This window comes from Pan troglodytes, chromosome 10 (genome assembly GCF_028858775.2).
Source record: "Pan troglodytes isolate AG18354 chromosome 10, NHGRI_mPanTro3-v2.0_pri, whole genome shotgun sequence".
In the NCBI taxonomy this organism is placed as follows: domain Eukaryota; kingdom Metazoa; phylum Chordata; class Mammalia; order Primates; family Hominidae; genus Pan; species Pan troglodytes.
In genome coordinates this window covers 14,086,824-14,108,270 of record NC_072408.2, presented here as the reverse complement: position 1 = coordinate 14,108,270, position 21,447 = coordinate 14,086,824, and the positions used below count along the sequence as shown (strand labels likewise).

Here is a 21,447-nt window from a genome sequence, read left to right as displayed (position 1 = left end):
GTGGGGATAGGGGATGGTGAGAGTCACAAAAGAAACCATTGTCTACCCTCTCCCATTCCTCCCCTACCTGAGGGCCAGGCTTATAGTCCAGCTGCAGGGGACATCTCTCACACACACACACACACACACACACACACACACAGCCCCAGCCATCCCTCACCCCAGCTCCCTCTCTGGCTCAGCCCCCCACAACCCACTGGTCTCCAGGCAACGGCACAAAGGGAAAGTGGAGAGAAGGGCCTGGGAGGCCCAGGCAGAGCTAGCTGTAACCCAATCCAACCCCGGTACTTTGGGGGTTGGGGGGCCAGACTGTCAGAGAAGGCGACCTGGTGAGGAGGGATGAAAGAAAGGACAGAGGCTAGCAACTGGGCTCAAACTAGAATAGTCCTGGTCAGTCTGGGAGTTACTAAAGTAAGATGGGTATCAGGGACCCCAGAGAAAACTGAGAGGCACAGAGGAAAGTACAGGAAACCCCAAGGGAGGCATAAAGGGTCGCCAGGAGACAGGAGAAAAGGGAAAGATGAGATGCCCACACTGAAACTAAAAGGCACAGAAATGGAAAGGGGGCATGAAGCTCTTTGAACTGAAAGTGGCTGAGGTGTCAGGGACCCGGGAAGGAGGGCAAGAAAAGAAATGGGCCCTACCCATACAGAACTAGAACCTATTTTAGCCTTGGAGCTGGGCAGGATGGCAGAGGGAGCCAGGACCAGACCTTAGCAGAAGCAGAGCGGGAGGCCCGCAGGGGACAGCCTTGAAGTTCCTCCCACTTGGCGTCCAGTATGGCGTCCTGCAAAACTCTGACTCCCTCTAGTGGTTAGATCTCCCATGTGCAAACCCTATCTGTGGGACGCAACCTTGCATCCAAGCCACTAGGAAGGGATTTGTCCCCCTCGGGGGTACCTAGAATGAGCATCTCAACGCTGAGGCCCCATAAGAGTTAACGAGTTATAGCTAAGGAGTAGTATGTCTCTAGCCACATATTGGAAACCTACTATTAGTCTGACCCAGCCAGGGGTCTGTTAAGCACTTTTGTTCCTGAATCTTCAGTTTATTGGAGGACTCTGTTTCCTTAGGTCCTTCCGTATACTACCCCCGGAACCATTCTTCCTTCCCATTTCCCCATCTTGCAGTGGGTAATGGCCATGAAGTCCTGTTCCATTCGAGAACCAGCCAGGGTTTTGTTGGCAGAGGCCCAGTACAGGAGCTGCTCCAGTCCACAAGCCCTTTGGATATGAAAACACCTTAGACCCCCTTTCCCCCAAAATGTGCGTGCACACACACACACACAAAATATTTTATGCTTTTAGGGGCTCTTGAACCCCTTAATTCACCTGGGTCTGGGAGCCAAGGCTTCTGCTAAGAAAGCAGGGGCCACATGCACCCCACCTAGCCAGAATGGGGTAGGCAGTGCCATCATCTCGGCCATATTTGTTCAGTTTGTCTTCCTCTTTTTGTGCCTCCCCAGCTCTGCTATCCAGTTTCACCAGCTTCCAGGTGCTCCATCTTCTCTCCCCTCATAGGGACTAGAGTAAGACTCCTTAGACACAACAGTGCACTGATTCAGACTTTAATGGAGGTGCTCATTTCAATGCCACAGAGGTGGTGGCAACTGTGGAACGTGGCATGGGGAGTGAGAGGTTGCTCTGGTGCAGCTGGAGGAAGAACAGGGAACCTAGGGTTGGGGAGAGATGTATAGAGGAAAACTCCCCCAGGCACACAGCCTCCGCTCTGGACCAACGCAGGCTTCAGTGAGTACACACAAAGGAACTGATGTCAAGGCCCTTTCTATGACCCTTCCCATTCTAGCAAGACCTCCCACCCCAGTCATCTTGGGATCTACAGCCACATGAAATACAGACACATCGTTCCCCCAAGTCAGGCCAGTTTTAGGCCATTGAGTTATGGGGAAATGATTAATGGGATGAATGAAAAACAAATAAAATGAATAAATAAATAAATACACTAAAGCCTTATTAGCCAGGCGTGATCACATGCCCAACACTCCCCTCCATCCCAGCACTATGCACAGTTCACGGCTCATATGCAAAGTGGAAGACACGTGGGACAAGAGCAAAGCACAAGCGACACATGGTCCCTCTCTAACACCTCAGCACACCAACCCTGACGCTCCCATCACAGACGCTGATCATTCTTCCACGGACCCCCTTTTATAATAATCCTCATTCACATTTCTAGTTTCTGAGGGAAGAGAGAAAGAGAAAGGAAGAAGTGGAAAGTGCGGAACCCCAATGAGTAGGGCACAGAAAGGAGGGCGAGCAGAGACAGCAAGAGGTCAGGTAAGCCAAGGAGCAGCGGAGCAGGTCAATCAGGGAAGTTCTGGGCACCCTGGGGCTCAGGGGATCTCAGGGGGTGAATTATCACAGATCAGGACAGCAAGGTTCCAGGAGGATGAGACAGAGGTTCCACGTCTCCAGGCAAGCAGAGGAATCACAGCACACTGGGATTACGGAAGTTATGTCCGGCAAAGCGAGCTTCATCCCCCAGCTCTTCCTCAATTCTGAGAGAGATGAACCACAAAGGAAGTGGTCAGGGATGCAGGAGGATCCTGCTTCTCTCTTTAGGGGTCCCCCAGACTCCAACCACCCCCACACCACCTGCTTTTGTGTCCTGCCCCAAGGCTTAGCATTCCCTGGCTTTCCCATGTGATCTCTGGGATCTGTCAATCAGGCCATCAATAAACCCAGGAAGCAAAAACCAATATTATCTGTTGGACTGTTATCCAGGAAATGGACTGTTATCCAGGCCCTGGGTGCTACAGATGGTCTGGCAGGCAAATGGGGCCTTTAGCCATCTGGGCCAGGGGCTCCCACCCCAGGGACCCTCACCTCATGAGCTGGTTGTATTTAGCCAGACGTTCAGAACGGCACGGGGCACCAGTCTTGATCTGAAACATTTCAAAGGATTTGCAGCTCAGTGACTGCCCTCTCACCCCTGAAAGGAAACTTCTGCTCTCCTGAAACTCCCCTGACACCCTCAAACACCTGGAAGGAGAGACCAGGTGGGTGAGCTAGAAATACCAATCCCACAGAGAGTTCTCTTCACTCACCAGGCTGCCTCACTCACCTGGCCTGTGCACAGCCCCACCACCAGGTCAGCAATGAATGTGTCCTCAGTCTCTCCTGAGCGATGACTCACCATGACCCCCCAGCCATTCTCCTGGGCCAGCTTGCACCTGTATCCACACACAGCACTGATTCTCCAGCTCTCACACTGGGCACTCTCTTCCCAGCCCCAACCTTGGTCTATGTCAGGAAACATCTAGGGGAAAGCTATCTGGGAGGGGAGCAGAGAATCAGGGGTGGAGGGGCAGAGGTGAGAGAACTGTGAGGATGATTCCAGGTTCCCCGCTCTCTTTGGCACCCCTGGGTAGAATTAGGCTGGAGCACTTGCAAAAGGAGTCTTATAGAAACGAGGACCACACAGGAGAGGGCCAGAAGTCACTCACGCTTGGATGGCTTCAGTGACCGAGCCGATCTGGTTGACCTTGAGCAGCAGACAGTTGCAGGCCTTTTCTTCCACTGCCCGCTCAATACGTTTTGGGTTGGTCACTGTCAGGTCATCACCCACAATCTGGATCCCTACATTGGCTGTGAACTTGGACCAGGCAGCCCAATCATCCTGGTCAAATGGGTCCTCAATGGAGACCACTGCAGAGAGAGCATGGTGGGGGGGGGAGGTGTTCATCTTCCCTGGGTCTCTACATCAGGCAGGAACATGCCCCTTTATTCCCTGAAATGGACAGGCCCTTGGTTAACTACACCTGCTCATCCTTGCTAAGACAAATCCCCCCAGTGTAAGCCTGCCCTAACTGATTCTTAACTTTTTTTTTTTTTTTTGACAGAGCCTCATTCTGTCATCCAGGCTGGAGTGCAGTGGCACAATCTCAGCTCACTGCAACCTCCACCTCCCCCAATCGAGTGATCCTGCCACCTCAGCCTCCTGAGTAGCAGGGACTATAGGTGTGTGGCACCACACTCAGCTAATTTTTAAAATTTTTGTAGAGATGAGGTCTCACTGTATTGCCAGGCCAGTCTCGAACTCCTGGATTCAAGCAGTCCTCCTGCCTCGGCTTCCCAAAGTAATGGGATTACAGGCATGAGCCACCACGCCTGGCTCCTGATTCTTATTTCATAAAACCTTACATGGAGAGGCCAGGCACAGTGGCTCATGCCTGTAATCCCAGCACTTTGGGATACTGAGGTGAACGGATCACTTGAGGATAGGAGTTCCCTGGCCAACATAGTAAAACCCCATCTCTACTAAAAATACAAAAATTAGCCAAGCATGGTGGTGCACGCCTGTAATCCCAGCTACTTGGGAGGCTAAGAGAATCGTGCAGTGAGCAGAGATCTCACGCCACTTCCATAGGCTGGGCACAGTGGCTCATGCCTGTAATCTCAGCACTTTGGGAGGCCGAGGCATGCAGATCACTTGAGCCCAGTAGTTTGAGACCAGCCATGAGCAACATGGCTAAACCCTGTCTCTACAAAAAAAAAAAAAAAAAAAAAAAAAAGTTAATTAAAAGCAAACCAGCCAGGCGTGGTGGCTCACGCCTGTAATCCCAGCACTTTGGGAGACCAAGGTGGATGGAGTACCTGAGGTCAGGAGTTGGAGACCAGCCTGACCAACATGGAGAAACCCCTGTCTCTACTAAAAGTACAAAATTAGCCAGGCATGGTGGCACATGCCTGTAATCCCAGCTATTCGGGAGGCTGAGGCAGAAGAATCGCTTGAATCCGGGAGGTGGAGGTTGTGGTGAGCCGAGATGGCGCCATTGCACTCCAGCCTGGGCAAGAAGAGTCAAACTCTGTCTCAAAAAAACAAAACAAAAAAAAAAAAACAACCCCACCCCCCCAAAAAAAAAATCTTCCAGTAACAAGGGTTCACAACCTAGCTTTGCATTTTCCTGTTCTCACTGCCAGCAAGCCCTTCCTCATTGCTAATCCAAATCCTTAATTCTGCAATTATGTTGATTTTCTTTCGCTCTGTGTCAGGAAGATGGCGACCAACTGCCTCCATCCTGAGATAAAGGCCCTGGGCAGACTTGCAGAAGCTAATTCAGTCCCCCTCAGCCTTCTTTCTACTCACACATCAGTCCCAGCTCCATTCAGCATCCACAATTTCATCAATCAAAGATACTGAAATGTTCTAGTTCTCTGCTAGATCCAGTCACACTCATATCATCCCTGGTTCCTTCCAGAGCCTTCCCCATAACCCCAGTAGTTTTCAGAACCCATGACTTTAATCAGGATCTGAGACAGATAGAACAGATTGGTCACGGGTACCTGCATTTTTACACTACATACAAAGCCCAGTCTTTGCAGGTGGCTCCTGCACCCTCTCCCTGGTTCTCAGGTTCTTCTTAGGACACCCCCACCTGGTGCCTGAGTCAGCACCCCATAAGGTCCAGAGTTGCTGGGACACGTCCCTGCCTGCCCCCAGACCTCCCCCTCACACCACTTCCTCTCACCAGGATAGTCCCTGACAAAGTCCTGGTAGAGTGCCCCCAGCTGGTCCCCAGTGATGTATCGGGAAGGATCAGTGGGAGACTTGAAGTCCAAGTCATATTTGCCATCACGATAAAACTCTGAGGCAGCAACATCCATGCCAATGACGATCTTTTCCGTGTAGCCAGCCTTGTCGATGGCTTCCTTCACCAGCTCCAAGGCTGGGGACAGAATACAGTGAGATTATAGTACAAGCAGGAGGGATGGGCAAGGAGGAGGAGGGAAAGAAAAGACATTCAGGGCAGAGGTGGAGGGCTGTTCCTGAGGGAAGTGTGGCGGGGTTGCTGTTGGGGTTATCCCCAGGTCTGGGAGGAGAGGCCATCTTCTAGGAACACAGAGGAGTGGAATTCTCTTAATAATACTTACTATACTTTCATTGGTATCATGTCATCTAAGCATTTTATATATATTTCATTTAAGCCTCACACTACCAGGAGCTAGATTCTGTTATTATTTCCAGAGAGAAGTAAGAAAGATCACCAGCAGTAACTCCACAAGTCAAGGTTCAAATAAATCCAGGTTATTTGGCCCCAGAACCTTAACTCTTAACCACTACCTATATTCTTTCCATTCCCTATACAGTTTCCCCCAAGGCACAGAAAAATTAGGGATTCTAGAGGCCTAGGAGGTTGGGACGGGGACAGGACAGATTTCGAATGGATGGGATGAATCCACCAGGTCATCCAGACCATCTCCCAGTATTCCCAAGGGCTCCAGTGACAACTTTTTTTTTTTTTTTTTTTTTGAGACGGAGTCTCGCTCTGTTGCCCAGGCTGGAGTGCAGAGGCATGATCTCGGCTCACCACAACCTCTGCCTCCCGGGTACAAGCGATCCTCCTGCCTCAGCCCCGCTAGTATCTGTGATTACAGGCACACGCCACTAGGCCCGGCTAATTTTTGTATTTTTAGTAGAGATGGGGTTTCACCTTGTTGGCCAGGCTGGTCTCAAACTCCTGACCTCAGGTGATCTACCCGCCTCAGCCTCCCAAAGTGCTGGGATTACACGTGTGAGCCACCGCGCCCGGCCTTCCAGTGGCAACTTAACAGATGCTAACACATCTGGCTAGGCAGGTAAAAGACTGTCCCCTGGCCAGGCGTGGTGGCTCACGCTTGTAATCCCAGCACTTTGGGAGGCCGAGGCGGGCCGATCACAAGGTCAGGAGTTCGAGACCACAGTGAAACCCTGTCTCCACTAAAAAATACAAAAAATTAGCCGGGCGTGGTGGCGGGCGCCTGTAGTCCCAGCTACTCGGAGAGGCTGAGGCAGGAGAATGGCGTGAACCCGGGAGGCGGAGCTTGCAGTGAGCTGAGATCGAGCCACTGCACTCCAGCCTGCGTGACAGAGCAAGACTCCGTCTCAAAAAAAAAAAAAAAAAATACTGTCCCCCTAGGTCTGCATGTGAATTTGGCAGGCTCTCTGCAATCCACTGTAAGAACTGGTACCTTTTGGAGTTTGCAGAGTCCTAGGACCCTCCACGCCTACTCAGGACTTGGTGAACTGTGTCGCCCTTTCTGATGTCCCACAATAGGGTAAGACTTAGAGCTGGGAGTGGGGCTCCTGGCCTCACCTTCACTGTTCTCCAGGATATTGGGGGCAAAGCCACCTTCATCCCCTACATTGGTGGCATCCTTGCCGTATTTGTCCTTGATGACTCCCTTGAGTGTATGGTAGACCTCTGCACCTAGTCGCATGGCATCCCGAAAGCTCTCAGCTCCCACTGGGAGGATCATGAACTCCTGCATGGCCAGCTTGTTGCCAGCATGAGAGCCACCATTGATCACATTGAAGGCCTGGGGAGCCACAGAAAGACAGAAGGGTCAAAGAGCCCCTCCCTGCCCGCCCCAGGAGTGTTAACCCAAGATCCCAAACTTCCCCCAGCTTTCCGGACTAAGTCTCACGTCCCCATCCTTCCTCTTTACCTCCCTCAATTCACTTTCCTCCCATCATTCCTCATGAGTTGCATGCTCCCTCCCCCACCCGCCCCTGGGAGAGCCGCAGGCCTGGCTTATTGCTCACCGGCACAGGCAGGATGAGGTCTGAGTTCCCAGCCAGCTGAGCAATGTGGCGATACAGGGGCAGTTCCCGCTCAGCTGCCCCTGCCTTACACACAGCCAGAGACACACCCAGGATGGCATTGGCCCCAAACTTGGCTAGGAGATTATAAAGGAAGGTGCTGAGCACAATGTCCCCTTCTCCTTTCTAGCTCCTGCCTCCATCTGTAGTCTCCAAAAGGAGCCAGTAAAGGAGACCCCCTCCTCCCTCCCCACCCCTGCCCCAGCAACACCTCATCCATGCTCTCTTGAAAACAGCAGGGAGAGGAATGGGTGGGGAGGAGGAGATTGGAAACGGCAGAGAGCCACACCTCTTTCTAAATATCCCTGAGACCACAGACTCTCTCAGGCCATCCCCCTCCTCTGTATGCTGCAAAGAAGGTCTTCCTTCTGCCTACTGTTGGTCCTTCCCTCTGCAGCTAAACTCATCTCCCCTTGCTCTGGCTTTGAGAGGAGAATGCCCCTGACAGTCATTCCTGAGGAAGCCACTACAGCACTGGCCCTTCAGCTCTCTATCTGCTCCACGCCTCCCCACCCTGACGCTTCCCCACTTTCTCCCGGCCCCGGCTCACATTTGTTCTCAGTCCCATCCAACTCCAGCATCAGGTTGTCCAGTTTCTCTTGCTCCACCACAGAGAGACCCTGAGGGCAGAGCCTCCATCACCCAGGGCCAGGCTGGAGGCTGAGCCCTAAGGCAGAGGGTCCCCTCATTCACACCCAAGCTCACATTTGGCCAGGGTCCAACCAGGTCCCTGTGACAGGGGCCTACCTGGATTAGGGGACCTGAACTCCCATGGGAGCAGGGGGCAGTAAGGAAGCTGTTCCCCACCCTTCCCCCTTGTAACCATGATTCCTAAGAGTGGGCCTTCTTTCTTCCCTTCCTCCTGCCCTGCTCTGGGATTCCTTCCAGAACTCTGGCCCTGCTATCCCCAGCAAAGAGCAGGCCTCACTGAGCTGATGAGGGCTGGCGCGATGGTGGAGTTGATGTGGTCCACTGCCTTCAGGACACCTGGGGAAAGAAAGAGGCTGGACTGGGTCAGGCCAGGAGGGGCCGGAAGGGATCAATGGGAGGAGGGAAGGCATGCTAGAGGAGGACTGGGGACTGGTGTGAGGTAGGGGCATAAGGCTGAGGTGGGGGAGAGTCTGGAAAAGAGAAAGGACCTCACCTTTGCCTAAGTAACGCTGTTTGTCTCCATCCCTCAGCTCCAGGGCCTCATAGATGCCCGTAGAGGCTCCACTGGGCACTGCAGCCCGGAAAAGACCTAAAGGAGGAACATGGAATGAGAGGGAGTGAAGAGGACACAGGGGCCAGGGAGTCCTTCAGCCTTCTGGCTCTAAACTGTCTGCCTACCACATCTAGCTCTCTCCCCACACTGCTCCCTAACATCCCCCGACCCCCACCCCACACACACACTGAGGCAGATGCACAAGAAGTGGCCTCCTCATCCACCCGTCTGAGGCCCCACATGCACAAGTGGGAGCCCGCAGAAAGAAAATTGCTTGCAGCACACGTCTGCACACATGCAAGTGCACAGGCAGACACACGGAGGCAGGACATGCCTCACACGCTAAACTCGAACACAGACCCACCTACCCTGGCTCCCCGGACAGGGAGGATCCAACCGCCACAACCCAGGCTTGTGAGCCTGGCCCAGCACCCCATCCCCCTGGGTATCAAAAAAGGCCTCTGAACCCCTGGCCGAACCCAGCCTGGCCGTGGAAAAGCTAGGGCTGTAGGAAGGCCCATGCCACACCCATTACCTTTGGCAGTATAGAGATCCACCTCCACTGTGGGGTTCCCGCGGGAGTCCAGGATCTCCCGGGCCCAGATCTTCTCTATGGACATGATGGCTGGGATCTCCTCGGGTGGAAGGGAAGGAAGGAGAAAGATAAGAGGCTTAGAGGGGTGGAGCCTGAGATCAATGGGCGGGGCGGGAGGCTGGGAGGGATGGGAAAGAGGTTACTGCAGTGGGTGGGGGGTGGGTAGGGAGGCGCTGGCTGCAGTCTAGGGCTGTAGAAGGGATTCCCCCTCCCCCCTGGGAAGAGGAGAAGGTCAATGCAGTGAGGAAGGGGAGGTCACTGCAGTGGGGGGCGGGGTACGATCAAATGATGAGATGGGAGAACACTGCAGTGAGGAGGGGAGGGGCACGACAGTGGTTCCCGCGCCTCTTTGCAGCTTGGCCAGCCGGTGGGGTTCCCCCAGATCTCCTCAGAGCGGAATGGCTGCCAGGCTTGCATTTCTCCTGGGAGCCAAGAAGAGGATGGGCTGCCTGGGCCTCTCTTCCAGAGCCCCCAAACCTCCCCAACTTAACACCCCAGCTGCCTGAACACTGCCCCTTCCCCAAGGTCCCACTCGCTCCCAAACGTGTGTCCCTCCTCTTCCCGCGAAAGGCGCATGCAATACAGGTGTCGGGGAAGAGGGTCCTGAGAAAGGCCCTGCAGTCCCTGGGGGTTGCAGCGGGAAGTGAAGAGGATAAGAGCCGGTGGGGAGTGGAGGCGAGCTGGGCCTGTCCTCCCCTCTGCGCCTCGACAGATCCCCATTTCTTCCATCTCTCCCCCGTGCAGCAGAGGGGAGGAAGCGGGAACGGAGAGGGGCGCCGTGGGGAAGAGCAGGAGAGAGGGGAGTCCAAGGGAAGTCTGGGGGAGGTGAGGAACGGTGAGAGAAGACATTTCCCCAAATGCAAACCAAAGGGGACGCTCCAGGATAAAAATGCACCGCCCGGAGAGGCTCCCAACTTAGAAACAAATAGAACCGTAGATGAGGGCGAGCACCGGGAGAGAGGCAGGCAAGGGTGGAGAGGCGCAGTTAGAGATAGGCGCGCAGAGGGCCAGAAAGCGAAGGCAGCGGGCGGGGAAGGCCAGGGAGGGAAGGCGCCCTGGGCGCGGGCGGCGGAGCAGGTGCGCAGCTGCACCGGGCCAGAGATGCGGAGAGGTGCGCAGCGGCACCGGGTAAAGGAGGCAGGGGCGCCGCGGCGAGGGGAGGGGGCCACAGGGGCTCTGGGCCTGGCGGGGGCTTCACCTCGGGACTGCAGACTCAGCCGGTGGTAGTGGCGGTGGCGGTGGCGGTGGCGGTGGCGACGGCGGCGCTGAGAGAGCGGGAGTGGCAGTGGCGGCGGCGGCTGCGGCTCCCGGGCGGCGGGCGGAGGAGGCGCCTATAGGGCCGCGCGGGCGCATGTGACCCGGAGCCCCCGATGAGTCAGGAGCTGCCGGCGGAGGCGCACGTACGAGCGCGGGTGGGGGACCGACGAGGGTGGAGTGGGGGAGGGAGGAGGATGGGGGAAGGGTGGGGGCACCCACGACCTGGCCCCAGCGCACACAAGCGCTCATACCCACGGCCCGACCCACTCGACAGTAACAGGCAGAGCCGCACCCCTGTAGCCCGGGTACGAAGGCCCACACTGCCAGTGAAGCCCAAGACAGCCTCAATGTCTCACAAACCCGGTCAGACACAGGAGCATCACTCTGTTTCTTTATTGGAAATCCGAACACCCCAGCCGCCTTCGCAAGTCTCTCCAACCACTCCTACCAGCGCCCCGCGGCCCACGCGGGCTTGGCTCTCACCCACGCCTGCCCGAGGGCGGCCCCCGGCCTAGGCTCCAGGCAGCGCTCAGGCCTAGGCACCCCATTCTGCACCCCACACTGCCCAGAGGACCGGCACAGAGCAGATCCTGGGCCTCAGGTTGTGATGAATTTCCAGCTTTGGGGCAAAAACAGGTATCCTCTGTCCTCTGTCATACATGTGGTGGCCGCCCCTGGGAGTCTGATCAGGTCTGAAGGCCAGCGTCTTTGATCTCCTGGAGGTAGAAGACAGAAGTAAATAGGGACCAGGCGCTGTGGCTCACCCCTGTAATCCCAGCACTTTGGAAGGCCGAGGCGGGCAGACCACGAGGTCAGGAGATCCAGACCATCCTGGCTAACGTGGTGAAACCCCGTTTCTACTAAAAATACAAAAATTAGCCAGGCGCGGTTGCATGCGCCTGTAGTCCCAGCTACTCGGGAGGCTGAGGCAGGAGAATTGCTTGAACCCAGGAGGTGGAAGTTGCAGTGAGCTGAGATTGTGCCACTGCACTCCAGCCTGGAGACTAAGCAAGACTACCTCGAAAAAAAAAAAAAAAAACCAGAGGTAAATAAAGCCTCTCCCCTATCTAAAGTGCCTGGCGGCCACCCTCATCTCTTCAGTCTCTTTTTGCCTCACTCTGCCCTCTTTTCTTCCCCCATCTCTGTGTCCTGTTTTTAGCTTCAGATTTTTTGTGCTGGATCTTCCTCTCCTGCTTCTCTCCTAGGTCCAGCTGCATACACCACCAACCTTCCCCTGCAGCCCCTACCATGCACCCACACCTGTCCTTTCCTAGCCGACTTCACTCTGTGTCAGGTATGGCTGCCCCACCCCCCACCAACTCCTCTGCCTGCCACCCCAATTCTTTTCACTTACTCTTCTGGCCTCCTAAGTCTTTCTCAGCTGGTCCCAGGCCCCTTGGGTCCCTTTTCCTCTCCCTGACTCCTAATCCTCCTCTCTTTAAGGGTCCTGCTTGTCTGATGCTTTCCTCTCCCACCTCCTTCTGCAGCAGCTTCCCCTCTTGCCTCTTCCCCTACCTGCCCAGCCCTTGGCCTCCTCCCACTGCCTCCCCGCAGGCTTCCTTACTATCTTTAGAGGCTAGAACTGCTGCTAGATCAATGACTGTTCGGGTTCCAGGTCACGCTGGGGCTCAGGCTCCTGCTCCTTTTCTTCCTTCAGCCTCTGTCGAATCTCATCAGCCTCAGCCCGTTCCTCCTCCTCATAGAATTCCTTGTCCAGGCGTTCAAGGTATGGCATCTGCACCAGGGCCTCCTGGCGGTAGCTGGTTTCGTCCGTGCATGGGTTATCGAGCAGCACCAACGCTCGCAGCTTGGGCAGGTCTCGAAGCTTGGCCAGCTCCCCCAGGTCGGCCACCATGTTGCCCCTGCCAGTGTGGTCAGGAGGGGTTCATGCAGGAATAATGGGCTTTGGTTGCCAGTTGCTAGGAATGGGGCCTCTGGGGGACTCTCGGGGTTCCAGTTTCCCTAGAAACACTGTGAGGACTGGCCTGCCAAGCCTTGCCAGATTTACTGCAGAGGTGCTGTGTGACCCCGCTCTGGTCCTGCTTCTGCCCTTCAAGGAATCCCTAAGTGCCATATTCTACTCTGTAATATGTTCATGTGTTCTTTTGGTGCAGCAAAGCTAGGCCACAACCCTGTCTTGTAGCTGGGGAGGAGAGGGCAAATTTTCCTCACAGGGAGAGACATTTTCTGTGATCACACCTAAATGGAGGGTAGAAGGTAGGACCCAGCCTGGGCAACATAGCGAGACCCCATCTGTACAAAAGCCAAAAATAAAAAAATTAGCTGGGCGTGATGGCATACACCTGTAGTCCTTGCTACTTAGCTGAGGAGGAGGGATTGCTTGACCCCAGGAGTTTGAGAATACAGTGAGCCGAGATCGAGCCACTGCACTCCACCCTGTAGGACCTAGGTCAGTGGACAAGGAACTGGGATCTAAGCTGGAGTTTAGGGTGGTGGATGCTCGGTTCGTGCTCTCCACAAAGAGAACCTAAGGCTATGGATGGGTTGGAGCCTCCCAACCTGAAGAATAAACTTCATCTCCTAATGTGCCTCATTATATGATACTCTGTTTTTATTTTTATTTTTATTGAGACAGGGTCTCACTATGTCACCCCGGTTGGGGGTGCAGTGGCATGATCATAGCTCACTGCAGCCTTGAATTCCTGGGCTCAAGTGATCCTCTCACCTTAGCTTCCTAAGTACCTCCAGGCATGTGCCACCACACCTGGCTAATGTTTAAATTTTTTGTAGAGACTGGGTCTCACTATGTTGCCCAGGTTTGTCTTGAACACCTGGCCTCAAGCAGTCCTCTTGCCTTGGCCCCCCCAAAGTGCTGGGATTACAGGCGTGAGCCACCATGCCTGGCCTTTTATTTATTTTCATGTTCTGGCTTTAAGCTTTTATGAAATCTATTTAAGTGTTTCAGCCTGATCTCATGGTCGTGCTGAGCCTCATGCAGTGTTTCTCACCAGGAGGGCTACAGGAACTTTGTACTGGACTCTGCCATACATTGTTGGATGCTTAGCATCTCTGGCCCCAGAGGCACCTGCCAATCATTGAGACACCCTCACCCCCCTCCACACACACACCCAACTTACTCTCAAAACATCCCCATTTAATAGCCACTCAGGAAGGGTCCATCATGCCTGTCTAGATCATTAACAGGAAGATGGCACAGATACACACCCCACCAGATCCATGTGGCAGAGTTCATGAATAAGAGAATGCCCAGGGGGTCAGGATGAGAGTTGGGGCTTCCAGATGCAACCACCTCTCCCTACTTGGAGATGCTCTTTCCATTGCCAGCTCAAGAATCTGGTCTTGTTGACTAAGGAAAGAGGCAGTTTCCTTACATGTTTGCTGAAATAAACACACATAAAGTCCTCCATCCGACAAGAGTTGCTGATCTTCAGTGCCTTTCTACCAAAAGATTTTCTTACAAATGTCCTTCTCTCCTCAAATCTGAGCACATCTTGTGTTTTTTTAATCAGTAAAAAGGTCATCCCTTACAGGTGGGGCTCAGGAGAAGAGAGGCAGGAAATGGGAAGGTGAATTAGGACCGAGGAAATGGAGAAGGGCAGTGGAAACTTATATAGGATAGGGTGAGGAAAAAAGAGTTGGAGCCAGACTGTGAGCCCCTTAGGAACAGGAATCACCTCTGATTCCTTTCTTTCTTTTAGAGACAGCTCACTCTGTCACCCAGGCTGGAGTGCAGTGGCACAATCATGGCTCACTGCAACCTTGAACTCCTGGGCTCAAGTGATCCTCCAACCTCAGCCTCCTGAGTAGCTGAAACCACAGGTGTGCACCACCAGGCTCAGCTAATTTTTATTTTTAATTTAATATTTTAATTTTTATTTAATATTTTATTTTTGTTTTGTTTTTGAGGCGGGGTCTGGCTCTGTCACCCAGGCTGGAGTGCAGCAGCTTTATCTCAGCTCACTGCAAACTCCACCTCGAGGCTCCAGCGATCCTCCCGCCTAAATCTCCTGAGTAGCTGGGATTACAGGTGCCTGTCACCATGCCTGGCTAATTTTTGTATTTTTGGTAGAGACGGGATTTTGCCATGTTGCCCAGACTGGTCTTGAACTCCTAGGCTCCAACGATCTGCCCACTTCGGCTTCCCAAAGTGCTAGAACTACAGGTGTGAGCCACCATGCCGGGCCATTATTTTCACTTCTGTAGAAACATGGTCTCACTAGGTTGCCCAGGCTGGTCCTGAACTCCTGGCCTCAAGTGATCCTTCCTCCTAAAGTGCTGGGAGTACAGGCATGAACCACCATGCCCAGCTTCTGATTGCTTTAAATGTCCCCAAAACACAGCACAAGGCCTGGCACATAGCACATTCTCAATAATTGTGGATTGAATGAATAAAAATTCAGGGGTCACAAGCTATAAGGGATTTAGTGTTGCAACTCAGTGCAGAAGAAAGGAAGGAAAGCCGGGCTTTCCTTGAGAATCCAGCTGTGGGCTAGGACTGGGGGATTGGGCCAGGGAAGAACACAGACTCAAAAGCTGCACCTGGTCAGGGGTAGGGGCAAGGTGGGGCTTGGAGAGGGTGCATACCTCAGGTTGAGGTACTGCAATGACTTCATTTCTCTGGAGAAGCCACTCAGGGTGTCAATCTGGTTGTCTCGAAGATGCAAGGTGGTGAGATTGCTCAGATCCTCCAAGCCTTCCACCTTCTTCAGCATGTTTTGGGCCTAGACCCCCAGGGCACAGTGGATTGATTGAGAGGGAGCAGGGATAGGGAAGAAAGAGAAGTCAGAATGAGATAAAGCAAAAGAGGAAATCCAAGAGGTAGAGAGGGAGGAGTGGAAGAAAGGAGTCGGGGTGAGTAGAGATCAGTATAGAAAGTAAAGAAGTTCAGGAGAAGCTGCCATCCCAGAGAAAGGTCAGCAGTAACCCTCTACCATTCGCCCCATCAAAGCCACTTGGGATGGAGGAGATGCTTCAACCCACCCCCTACCTGGCCCAGGAGCCCCCAGGCCACCACTGAGGATTGGCATCAGCACCATCCCAGAATAACGAAGCTTAAGAGTCTAAAAGACTAAATATTTCAGTGGCTTCCTGTGGAGTTATTTTATATATATATATTATATATTATATAATATATATTATATATTATATAATATATATAATATATATTATATATATTATATATTATATATAATATATATTATATATTATATATAATATATATTATATATTATATATAATATATATTATATATATAATATATATTATATATTATATATAATATATATTATATAAAATATAAAATATATATTACATAAAATATATTATATAAAATATACTATTATATATAATTTTATATATTATATACAATATATATTATATATAATATATACAATTATATATAATATTTATATATTATATAATTATATATTATATATTTTTATATATTATATACTATTATATATTATATAATTATATATTATATATTATTATATATTATATAATATATAATATATAATTATATATTATATATTATATATTATTATATTATATATTATATATAATTATATATAATATATAATATATAATTATATATTATATAATATATAATTATATATTATATATAATTATATATAATATATAATATATATTATATATAATTATATATAATATATAATTATATATTATATATAATTATATATAATATATAATATATAATTATATATTATATATAATTATATATAATTATATATAATATATATATCGGTTTTCATCCACAGTCCCTAGCTTGTAACCCCCATAATAGCCCTTCTTGCAGTCTTTTGTTATAAAGTTGGGTGTGCTGGGCCTCAGGGGCAGGTCTCAGGAACTTCTCCAGCCGTCTTTTCACCTGCTCCAAGAGAAAGCTCTAATCTTTCCCCCCACTCCCTCTTTCTGATTGTGATTCTTTTTTTTTTTTTTTTTTGAGACGGAGTCTAGCTCTGTTGCCCAGGCTGGAGTGCAGTGGCACAATCTCGGCTCACTGCAAGCTCCGCCTCCTGGGTTCACGCCATTCTCCTGCCTCAGCCTCCCGAGTAGCTGGGACTACAGGTGCCCGCCACCACACCCAGCTAATTTTTTTTTTTGTATTTTTAGTAGAGACGGGGTTTCACCGTGTTTTTCTTTTGTTGTTTTTTTTTTTTTTTTTTTTTTTTTTTTTTGAGATGGAGTCTTGCTCTGTCTCCCAGGCTGGATTGCAGTGGCGTGATCTCAGCTCACTGCAAACTGTGCCTTCTGGGTTCAAGCGATTCTGCTGCCTCAGCCTCCCTAGTAGCTGGGATTACAGGCGCATGTCAGCACACTGGGCTAATTTTTGTATTTTTAGTAGAGACAGAGTTTCGCCATGTTGGCCAGGCTGGTTTCGAACTCCGGACCTCAGGTGATCCGCCCGCCTCAGCCTCCCAAAGTGCTGGGATTACAGACATGAGCCACCGCGCCCGGCCTGACTGTGGTTCTTAAGACCCTCCCCAGCGACAGCCTCCCCAGTTTCCTGGGGGAAGGAATACTAAGATCTTGAAGCTTCCATGAAAAGCCAAGAGGACTGGGTCCAGAGAGCTTCTGGGTAGCTGAACACGTGAAAGCTTTTGGAGGGTGATGCATCTGGGAAGGGCATGGAGCACTGCACCCATATCCCCATACTTCGCCCTAAGCATCTCTTCATCTGTATCCTTTGCCCTTGCAATAAACTAATAAAAAGCCACTCTAGAAAATTAATTAAATCCAGAGAAGAGGTCATGGGAACCAGCTTCATGTTGAAGCTGGTGTGTCAGAAGTTCTGGAGGCTTGGACTTGCAACTGGTGTATGTGGGCGGTGTAGGGGTCACTCTTGGGAACCGAGCCCTCAATCTGTGGGATTTGATGCCATCCCCAGGTAGACAGTGAATCGAATTAGAGATCACCCAGCTGGTGTCTACTACTTGGTGTATGGGGAGAAACCCCCACACCTTTGGTCCCAGAAGTCGTATGTTGATGATTGTTGTGGTGGTAGTGTAAGAGCTGAAGAAAAACCCAGTCTGAGAGGAGGGTTTTCCTAAAACATTTCCACAGACTGATGTTTGTACCTCAATTCTGGTCCATTTTGCTACTACCTGTATCAAGGTAAATTATCTCTGTATTATCCACACATTATATATTATCAGCCTTGCTAGGTGGCTGTGTATCTCCACAGCATCTGGAACCAACTATGGGCTTGATAATAATACCAGTTATTATCATAATGATGAAGTTAGTAGCTGAGCCTACTAGAAAGCAGGCATCCTGACCCCCAGGACAGTGCCCTCTTCCCTGCACCACCCTCTGACCCAGTGAGCTACCAGGTAGAGGTTCTTCAGCTTAGGAAGATTGATTCCCAGGGTGCTTTCCAGCTGGTTCCCCCGAAGCTCCACTGTGTGCAGGCTGATCAACTTCTCGGGGTCCAGACCTGTCACCATGTGGATGCTGTTCCCTGGGGAGGAGGGTTTCAAGAGCTCAAAGGGCCACTCCAAATGCTCAGCATTAGAGCCTGAATTTGGGGAGCCTCTAAATCATCCTACCATTCGCAAAGCAGGGTAGATACTGAGGAAGGCCAGCTCCAGACTTAATACCTCTGGAGCCCTGAGGCAAGTGGTGTGGTAGGTAGTCCAAGGTCCCGATGGACATATCCACCTAAGCCTTTGAAGAGTGAATGAAGCAGCTGACATGTCTAATTCCCTCTCCTTCTTCAATTCTTTGCTCAAATGTCATCTTCTCAGTGATGGTTGTCCTAACCAATCCATTTGACATTGCCACCTGTGTCCCCCATTCCTCTTACTCTGATCTATTTTTTCCAAGGCACTTGTCTCCTTTTAACATGCTACATGAATGTACTTACTGTGTTTGTTGTTACTTGTTTGTCTCTCCCAATTAGAATATAAGCTATATGAGAATAGGGACGTTCCTTGTCTTATTGGATCCTATATGGTTAGCATGTAGAACTGTCATAATGAATCATATTGCATATCTGAATGAATGAATGAATGCAGACTGCCATGTGCCCTAGCCAAGGACCATACTGCCCACTTCTGTTGGCCTCAGGCTAGGAAGGAAAGAATCTTGTGTAGCCCATCCTAAAGACCCACCTTTGAGATTCAGGGTTTCAAGACGAGGATGAGAGATGCCTTCAGTGTCAGTAATCTGGTTATAAGCAAAACTAGCAATCTGCAGGTAGGGCAGTTCATTCATCTGGGCACTTCGCAGCCGATTGCCATCAGCCTTGAGCCAGAGCAGGTGGGTGAGGTAGTTGAGTGGAGACAGGTCTGTCAGGTGGTTCTCAGAAATATCCACATAGCGCAGATGGATGTAGGAGCGCAGCAAGTAGATGTCTGTCAGGTCCCTAGGAGATGGAAGAGGGAGAAGGAACCAGGTTTAGGGTTAAGCACCCAGTGAGGACTGGCAGAGTTGCTAAAGCAGAAGGCAATATGGAGATGGCTTATAATGGGGAGAAGAATGGGCAACAGATGGTAGGGGAGAAGAAGGGTAAGAGAAGGTAGGTGGGTTCTTAACAGTGGGCAGAGAGACCTGTGTCTGTGAAGGACAGAGAACCCATACTCTGAAAGACAAATAAGGGAATCCAGCAGGAATCCCCCCATATACTCTCAATCTCCAATTCCCCAGGTCAGCTTTGATAGGAGAAGTCTCAGAGCTCCTGAAAAGTAAATTCTGTCCTTCCCTTTCCACTAGGCATGAGAAGAGTCAAACTCTCAACCAGAACACCCAGGAATGACAGTGGGAAAGGAGATAGGGGCCCTACGGTCTCACAGTCCTCATCTGGTCCCCCCAAAACGCACCTCTCTTTAACCTCCAGCTTGACATAAGCATGAGCCAGCCCATTGCCTGTCTTACAGAGCAGAGAAAGCCCTTCCTTCATCATGTCCTCCGTGAGGGGGGTGGGCAGCCACTGCAGGTAGAAGTGGAGTAAGGTGTCTCTCCCCTGCCCAACCCCACCCCTCAGCCCTAGGACCCCTCCTTGTCCAGGCTCTCACTTCCTCAGGGAACTCTTCCCCCTCTTTTCTGTAGTCCTCCCCCTCCTCTGTCTCCTTCTCGTCCTCTTCTTTCTCAGAATCATCCTGGTCTGGCTCAGAGTCTTCTAGATCATCTTCATCTGACATCTTTCTTCCCTCCTGAAAGCTCTGGAGTCAGATAAGCTCAGTCCTCCTCCTGAAAAAGAAGGTCTCATCAGCTTCTGCCAGCCTTCAGCTCCTTCATCGTCATTGACACGTGCCACTCCCATCACCCCCATGACTTCTGACCCACCAACTCTAGGCTTCTTTCCTTATCCCTGTGAACATCTCATTTTGACTCTCAACTCCCACTTCACACTTTCCATTGAGGACCCCCTCCCTTCAGGATGTCACCCACACCCCCATGCCTTTCCTGTCCTTCACAGTGACTCCAGCTCTCCTCCAGCAGCCGGGTGTCCCTATTTCCTGGGCTTCCCTCTCCCCCATTCTTCCCACCTCCCCCTTAAGCCATGCTCTCCAATCTTCCCTACCAATGCCTCCTCCTCTCCTCTCAGCTCCCATTGCGCCATCCCTAATCCCTCCTCCATTCATTTCTTCTACTTTTCCCTCCCCACTGGGCCAATTTCCTTGGGCCCTCTGGTACACCAGCCCAAAGCGCAGTCTCCAACCCTCCCACTCAATTCGCCTTAGCAAAGGGGCTCAGACCCTGTTTCTGCTCAATCAGAAGCAGTTCTGGAGAGGCCCTTAGTCCCGAGAGGGAAGGACTGTTTAGCAAGCGGGCGAGGGGAAGGAGGGGTTGTGTACTGCTGTTATGGCAACGGGGGCAGGGCACTTGGCTACTGCAGCTCGCCACCGTTGAGAGTAGAGCGGCGACTACCTGATGCGCAAATCAGCCGGGGAGGGGATTGATCAGTAGTTGCCTGGTTACCACGCCAATTTCCCGTCCCAGGAACCCGGATGAGGCGCGGAAAGGGCGTTGGGCCGCTAATTGGCTGAGGACAAAAAAAAGTGGGCAGGGCTGAGAAGCGAGAAGAGAGGGGGCGGGGCTAGTCATTACGTCACCCAAGACCTTAAAGGGACCGGACATCTTCAATGCAAAAGTATTGTGAATTCAGGAAAAACTCGTCCTTCGAAGCAAAAAGGGCGGGGCTGCGAGGAAAAGCAAGAAACAACAAGATAAGGGGTCTTTTCCCCTTCCCCCTATAGTTTCTGCTCATTAGTTATTTTCAGGTAGACCTTTGGAAGGTGGTTTGGTGGAGCGGAAGGAGTCCAGACCCAGATACCTTAAGAACTGGGTTGGAGTCTTGGCAGATCTGCATTTGCTAGCTAAACGTACCCAAGACTCTTTGTTATCTGTAGAATTAGCTTAACTATATCAACTGACAGGGATCCAGTATGAGTTATCCTGGACTGGTTTGATGCAAACCTTTTAGTGGGTGGAAGGCAGAAAATTCAACATCTGCCCACTAAAATACTCCTGATCCAACGTTGTTATATCAGTAATCAACAGGAACTGGCATAGCCAAACCCAGGCACTCAGGCCTGTCTGACGTGTTGAAGGAGATGAAAAAGATGTTGAGATGCAATAAATATTTCTGGAGAGTTTGTGCGAGACATTATGTCAAACATCTTTACAACTGATATTTAATCTCTGCAACAGTCCTGTACGGTAGACATTTGAAAGAAGAGGATACTGAGGCTCAGGGAGGTTAAGATGACACAATTCCTGCCTGGGGAAAGGGGGATGTTACCAATCTTGTTGTGGAATCTAATGTAAATGAAACAATGAGGTA

General features: G+C 51.1%; 2 protein-coding genes across 8 annotated transcripts; both read right to left on the bottom strand.

The window, feature by feature from the left end:
• Window positions 1-1,551: 1,551 nt before the first annotated feature.
• Window positions 1,552-11,104, bottom strand: ENO2 (enolase 2). 3 transcript variants are annotated; one of them, XM_016922870.3, is made up of 12 exons: window positions 10,600-11,104; window positions 9,342-9,438; window positions 8,747-8,842; window positions 8,531-8,589; window positions 8,153-8,222; window positions 7,546-7,679; window positions 7,097-7,319; window positions 5,492-5,689; window positions 3,467-3,668; window positions 3,085-3,193; window positions 2,847-2,905; window positions 1,552-2,518 (listed from the first exon to the last, which is right to left on the bottom strand). In XM_016922870.3, the coding sequence occupies exons 2-12, from the start codon at window positions 9,424-9,426 to the stop codon at window positions 2,449-2,451; spliced, it is 1,305 nt and encodes a 434-aa protein (XP_016778359.1). In that variant the 5' UTR covers window positions 9,427-9,438; window positions 10,600-11,104; the 3' UTR covers window positions 1,552-2,448. The 3 variants fall into 3 exon arrangements, with proteins under 3 accessions (XP_016778359.1, XP_016778360.1, XP_016778361.1); XM_016922871.3 differs by having other exon boundaries at window positions 9,342-9,441; window positions 10,600-10,809; XM_016922872.3 differs by having other exon boundaries at window positions 9,342-9,823; window positions 10,600-10,773.
• LRRC23 (leucine rich repeat containing 23) lies at window positions 11,036-20,664 on the bottom strand. 5 transcript variants are annotated; one of them, XM_063785429.1, is made up of 8 exons: window positions 20,532-20,664; window positions 19,676-19,850; window positions 19,481-19,590; window positions 18,773-19,026; window positions 17,990-18,120; window positions 15,225-15,361; window positions 12,223-12,520; window positions 11,036-11,374 (listed from the first exon to the last, which is right to left on the bottom strand). In XM_063785429.1, exons 2-7 carry the CDS (start codon window positions 19,799-19,801, stop codon window positions 12,247-12,249), a joined length of 1,032 nt encoding a protein of 343 aa, XP_063641499.1. In that variant the 5' UTR covers window positions 19,802-19,850; window positions 20,532-20,664; the 3' UTR covers window positions 11,036-11,374; window positions 12,223-12,246. The 5 variants fall into 5 exon arrangements, with proteins under 5 accessions (XP_063641499.1, XP_009422995.1, XP_009422998.1 ...); XM_009424720.5 differs by having other exon boundaries at window positions 20,360-20,613; XM_009424723.4 differs by lacking the exon at window positions 19,481-19,590 and having other exon boundaries at window positions 20,532-20,661.
• Window positions 20,665-21,447: the final 783 nt, after the last annotated feature.